The sequence below is a fragment of the Myotis brandtii genome, unplaced genomic scaffold (assembly GCF_000412655.1).
Source record: "Myotis brandtii unplaced genomic scaffold, ASM41265v1 scaffold1338, whole genome shotgun sequence".
Lineage (NCBI taxonomy): Eukaryota > Metazoa > Chordata > Mammalia > Chiroptera > Vespertilionidae > Myotis > Myotis brandtii.
The window spans coordinates 166,311-172,695 of NW_005354749.1; the positions used below are offsets into that span (position 1 = coordinate 166,311).

The window sequence follows — 6,385 nt, forward strand, 5'->3', positions numbered from 1 at the left end:
AAAAAAAAGACCGTACCCTTTTATGTAATGATGTTTACTTTGAATTTATATTAGTTCACACAAACACTCCATCCATGCTTTTGTTCCGGCCCTCCGGTCCAGTTTAAGAACCCATTGTGGTCCTTGAGTCAAAAAGTTTGCTCACCCCTGCTATCCACTGAGCCAAGGCCAGCCAGGCTCTAAGACTTTTGACTCTGCTGCCTGGTTTACTGAGGCTCTCCACTTTCTGGAAATGATTTCTTTGTAAATTTTCTCACAATTGCTCTTTGTTTTTCTTTCAATATTTGTTGAGCTCCTACTATTAACCACCCAACATTCTAATGATATCCCAAACTATCTTGAGATTATAGATCTTTTTTTTTTTAATATATTTTATTGATTTTTTACAGAGAGGAAGGGAGAAGGAGAGGGATAGAGAGTTAGAAACATCGATGAGAGAGAAACATCGATTCAGCTGCTTCCTGCACACTCCGTACTGGGGATGTGCCTGCAGCCAAGGTACATGCCCTTAACCGGAATTGAACCTGGGACCCTTCAGTCCGCAGGCCGACGCTCTATCCACTGAGCCAAACCGGTCAGGGCAATTGTAGATCTTCTTAGGCTAAGTGCATCTAGCCTCCAGTCTGAAGCAGGAACAAAAAGTGGATTCTTTAAAATGTTAGAAGTCATCTTTTTCTCTTCCTTGTAACTATTCCTGCTCCCTCATATCATTGCTTACTTTACTCAAAATTGTATTTAAACTAATGGGCACTTTTCAGAACTTCAGAAATGTATGAAGGGAGAAAGAAATGTTAGGTATAGATTTTAGCTAATTTCCTTTCAATTGCTATGCAACTCTAGGTTTACGTGAGGTCATAATTAGATAAGTTAATTCTGCTCTTAAAAAATAAATTGATATTTATATTGAATATCTCCTTAATATTCTTAGATTGCCTTTTACCCTTTGCTTTCCATCCTTGTGCTTTCTGAATCTCACATTTATGAATGTAAGTAGGTTAATAATTTCTCCCACTTAATACGATTGAAGTTAATTAAAATTTTTGAGAAACCCCATGAGACCCTAATGAGAGTGCAGCCTTTGTCCAGGCTATTTACCAGTTAAGTGATGTGCTTCCAGAACACACTATGCAGTTCAATTATGTCTCACAGAAGTACAAATAATTGTTACGGACTTCGGATATCATTCATAAGTAGTCAAAATAAGTAACTAAATTTACTGGTGTAAAAGTTTCCTAGTTATTAGATTATTAGACTAGAAATAGCTAATTAGTTTAATTTCCAAAATGAGTTCAAAGTAATATAGTACAAAATATGAATTATACAAAAATATAGTTATCAGAATCTTCCTCTCCCTCACTCAGTTTTATGGGGTGGGGGACGGTAATTTTTTTTCCAGTTACAAATCGCCACATTGTTACAAATGAAAGGGTCTCAAACTGAATTTGAGCAACAGGAACGGTTGTTTGCCATGTTGGAGCAGAAGAATGGTGAAATTAAACATCTCTTAAGTGAAATTAGAAATCTGGAGAAATTTAAGGTACGTGTAACACCTTTTAAAAATGCAGCTAAATTTTGGGTTGAATATCTTAATACTTCTTTTTTACTTGAATAGGTTTCTTTGTTATATAATTAACATATAGTTTCAGTTGAGATTGACCAATATTTAATTTTTTCCTTCTAGTTTCTTTTTGCTTTTCACTGGTTTTGACTGTTTCTTCTTTTAGTAGAGTCAGAGTAAACTAACCTTCCTCATACTTGTTATTATGTGAGTTATAACTTAAAGTGCCCATATCTTAGTGTGTAATTCAATGAGTTTTAACATGTCTCTTTTATTTATCAGCGTTAGGTGTACAAATAGTCTTGAGCTTCAGAGAAATGGAATCGTTCATTATATCTCTCTTGTTCAACTCAATGTTCTGTCAGTGAGATTTGTTCCTCATGTTACATGTTATCAGTAATTATTTTTCATTGCTGTCCAGCTCCATTTTTTAAAATGTTTTTATTGATTTTAAAGAAAGAAAGGGAGAGGAATAGAGAGATAGAAACATCCACAGGCTGACTCCTGTATGCCCCCTACTTGGAGATCGAGCCCACAACCTGGGAATGTGCCCTGCCCAGGAATCAAACCAGAGACCTCTTAGTGCCTGGGTACATGCTCAACCACTGAGCACACTGTCTGGGCCAGCTCAGTATTTTCTTGGCTACTCTTGCATGATTGTTTTTCTCTTTGAACATCATATGTAACTTCAAAAAAACTTTGTTGATATTTTTTATTAGAATTACATTAAATATAAATTAACTGAGAGTATAAATACCTTTTCACTAACTGAATAACTAAATAAAGTTTATAAGTGACAGATTTTAAAAATGTTAACCTCTTGAGCATTTTAAATTGTAGCCAGTAGTGTATTATGAAATTTTAAGTGTATGTAACCTTTTTATTTTCTCTTATAAGAACTGTTGACTACAATTTTGGTTAAATTTGCAGTATATCAATTGTCAGGTTTATGTGGGCCACCAGCAGGCTTAGCACTATACTTTGAAAATTATGGCTTTAACCAGGAGGTTTTAGCCTGCAATTTTTAAAATTGTTCACAAGTTTTTAAGCAGTATATTATATATTTTTACCCTAGAGAAATCTTGCAGGGTTTCCATCAGAATCTCAGAAGAGTGGGCACCAAAAATAACTTTAAGGCTCTCCACTATTTCAAATTTTTCTAATTTATGGCTTTGTCATAAAATCCAGAATTAAACTCAGAAGTATTTATTTCTTCCATTTTAAAAGGAGAGGGAAATCAGAGGATGCAGGTATGGTTAGGAGCCTAGGCTTTGGAGACAGATCTGGGTTCAGATTCTTCTCGGTTTACTTGCCTGTGGCATCTTAAACCAGTTCTCTTATGTGTATGAGAGGGATGTTCATTCTTGCATCTAGTTCAGAAGGTAAGTGAGTTGAATGGATAGTGCTTGTTAGCACAGTGCCTGCTATGGGATAAGCATTCAATAAATGGTAGCTGATACTATTATTAATAAACATTTTGCTAACCTAATTTGTTATTTATTTTAATTAATAAGAATTGTTGCTTTATTTAGAGTTTATATGAAAGTATGGAATCTAAGCCTTCAGACAACTCTGGTACTCTGAAAGATACTACCTATTACACGGATTTACTTCAGATAAAGCTTGACAACTCAAAGTAAGTGTTGGTTGGATAGAAAGATGGAGACTCTTCACTTGTTTATAATAAGTAGAATTAGTGACTACATATTTTTGTTTTAATATTGCCAAAAAAAAAAATCCAAAAAGGGAAGGTAACAAAAATATCTCTGGGCATTAAGCAAGATTTAGTCAAGATTTAATTAGTGCTGATTATTGAAGAAAAAATACTTTTAATGAATAATTAAATATTTTTATGTCTTTGTGTTTAGCTTTTTAGATTGGTAAGTGAAAATAATTCTAACGTAGAAAATGTTCTTATAATCTAAATTTTTCAAGAATGAATATCATATAATTTTAAAAGAATTTATTCACACATGAATAAATGTGAAAAGAACATTTCCCCCCTTTGTTCATTTTCTTTAGAGAAAGCATGAGGTTTTTATTTTATTTAAAAGTGCCATTGTTAAAGCTTAAAATATATTTTTTGACTAAGTTCTAATACATAATAAAAGATTTGCACTAACAACTACACTTGTTTATATTATGTTATTTCAATATTCCTTGGTTCCCCTTTTTTATTGATATAGCAAAGAAAATGAAAGCACTAAAGGGGAATTGTCCATACAACGAATGAATGCATTATTTGAGAGCCAGCGGGCTCTGGATATTGAGCGAAAACTTTTTGCCAATGAAAGATGCCTCCAGTTTTCCCAAAGTGAAAATATGAAACTGAGAGCTAAAATAGATGAGTTAAAACTAAAGTATGAACCTGAAGGTATGTATAGCTTATAAATTTTGTCTTTTAATCATGAGAAGCTCTACAGTTCATTTTTATACAAATCCCATTACAAACGAATTGTATTTATAGTAAAACATGTACTGCTACAAAATGTGTAGGAAAATTCAAAGAGAACTGGGTACTAAGTATGCATGAATATAATAGCTATTTTGGGGTATCTGTATAGGAGAACCTTGACATTTGAGACTTTTTCACTTAAGATTATAGCATCTCATGTAATGCAAAAGAGTTCCATTTTGTTGAGGCAACTGATGTTTGGGAGCTATGTTAGTTGATGCTGTTTATAGAAAAACCTAAAATGATGGAGACTTAAATAAGATAGGTAGTTATTCCTTCCCCTCATAAAAGTCTGGAGGAGGCATTCCAGTACTGGCCAGAGTCAGGATCTAGACTTCATTTGCATTGTTTGTCAGTATACATCTTGAGCACAATTTAGTCATGGCCTCATCTGCCTACAAGTAAAGCTGAGAAATGCAGTCTTTTTCTCAGGGTCCATGTTCCCAACGAAATCTTGGGGAGTCTGTTATTAAGGAATAATAGTAGAACCAAATATTAGAATGCAGCTAGTGAGTATAATCACTCAGATAGAAAATACCCATTTTATACACTTAAAGAGAGTGATTTTACTATACCTAAATCCTATATAATAAAATCCTAATATGCTAAGGGTCTGGTCTACTGGTTGGCTGTTCAGCCAATCAAAGTGTAATATGCTAATAATATGCTAAGGCCTCTCAACTGCTCGCTATAACATGCACTGACCACCAGGGGGCAGATGCTCCGACTGGTAGGTTAGCTTGCTCCTGGGGTCCGGCCAATTGGGACTGAGCGAGATGGGCTGGGCACGCCCTGGAGTCCTCCTGCGGTCCCTCCCCGGCTGGCCAACCTCCTGTGTCCCTCCCTGGCCCCAATCATGTACCGATGGGGTCCCGCGGCCTGGCCTGTGCCCTCTCGCAATCTGGGACCCCTCGGGGGATGTCGGAGAGCTGGTTTCTGCCCGATCCTGCAGGCCAGGCCGAGGGACCCCACTGGTGCACGAATTTGTGCACTGGGCCTCTAGTCCTATATAATAAAAGGCTAATATGCAAATAGACTGAACAGTGGAACAACCCCAACAACCGGTCGCTATGACATGCGCTGACCACCAGGAGGGGCATGTGAACATGGCGGGCGTAGGCCATTGGGGGATAGTGGAGCAGGTGAGTGGGGGCGCCAGACCAAGGCGGGGTGCTGGTCTCTTCTGTCGGGGTTACTGAAAATTCTTTGCTCCCGCGTGTGACAGTCCCGCCCGGTGCTCGCACCTGCTGCCGGCGCTGGCCCCACTCCCACCTGCTGCTGGCACTGGAGCTGCCGTTTGCATCCACTGCCCGTGCCTGGCGCTGATCCCGATCACTCAGTGCCATCAGTGGGTGTGAGTGGCGGCTGCTGGCCCTGATCGCCCTTGAGTGCTTCTCCACCTGCCCCTGCTCCTGAGGGGTAATTGGAGCGGCAGCTGCTGCTCAGACCCCTGACGGCTCCAGCCCCACTCTCACAGCTGCTGGTGCTGGCCCCAATCGCTCTGCGCCGTCAGCGGGTGTGAGAGGTGGCGGCGGGAGCGGGGCTGCCAGCAGATGGGACCAGGGCTGGGCGGGGGTATGGAGGATGGGCCAAGACCCGCCCCTGTGCCTACCGCAGCCTCACAGCCCACAGTTCCTTTCAAGGTGCATGAATTCGTCACTGGGCTGCTAGTTAAGATATAAAAGGCCAAAAGTAAATAAGTCTAAGAATGTGATGGTTCTTATACAAAAAAAAGTGTTATTACTTGTTTTAGGTTATAGATTTTTCAGCAGTTTTGCGCCTACACTGTTCATATGCCTAACATTCTATTTTCATTACTATTTCAATGACTGGAGTTATTCTCAACAATAATGGGAAAGCTGTCAGCAGTAGTAAGGTGTTTTTAGTTAAAAAGGCTTCTCTTTCCCTAATTCTCATAGGCTCTCCTGATTAAGAATTAATCCATTTTCAATTTCAAAGGTTGCTGAATTGAATGAACATAGCAAAGAGACTTGAGGCAGTATAGTGAACCTAGATAATGTGGATTTTAAAGGAGCAGTGAAAGAGAAAGGGAAAATAATCCTATATAATAAAAAGCTAATATGCAAATGGTCATCACGCCCTCGCGCCCTCGTGCCAGAACTACTCAGCCACTCAACACTGGGGAGAGAGGAATAGGAACCAGCCAGGCACAAATGAGCTCGCAAGAGAGGAATGGGGACCAGCCAGGGTGCGGCCCTGGAGAGGGACAAGCCACACACCCCGTGGTCCCAGGCGCCTGCGACTGCAGCCCAGTTAAAGCCGCCCACCCACAGTCCCCTGCAGCTGTGGCCGGCCCAGGTGAAGCCAGCCCGGGTCCTGGGTGCCTGTGGCCGGCCAGAGGGAGGGATGCT

At 39.6% G+C, this 6,385-nt stretch overlaps 1 protein-coding gene across 3 annotated transcripts in view; it reads left to right on the forward strand.

Annotated features, from left to right (window-relative positions):
• The window catches only part of SPDL1 (spindle apparatus coiled-coil protein 1), a 28,349-nt gene that overhangs the window by 16,539 nt on the left and 5,425 nt on the right, over nt 1-6,385 (forward strand). For all 3 annotated transcript variants that reach the window (XM_014534866.1, XM_005860356.2, XM_014534865.1), the window contains exons 8-10: nt 1,397-1,537; nt 3,091-3,194; nt 3,745-3,932. In XM_014534866.1, the coding sequence (XP_014390352.1) occupies nt 1,397-1,537; nt 3,091-3,194; nt 3,745-3,932 (433 nt within the window). The remainder of the gene's footprint in view (nt 1-1,396; nt 1,538-3,090; nt 3,195-3,744; nt 3,933-6,385) is intronic.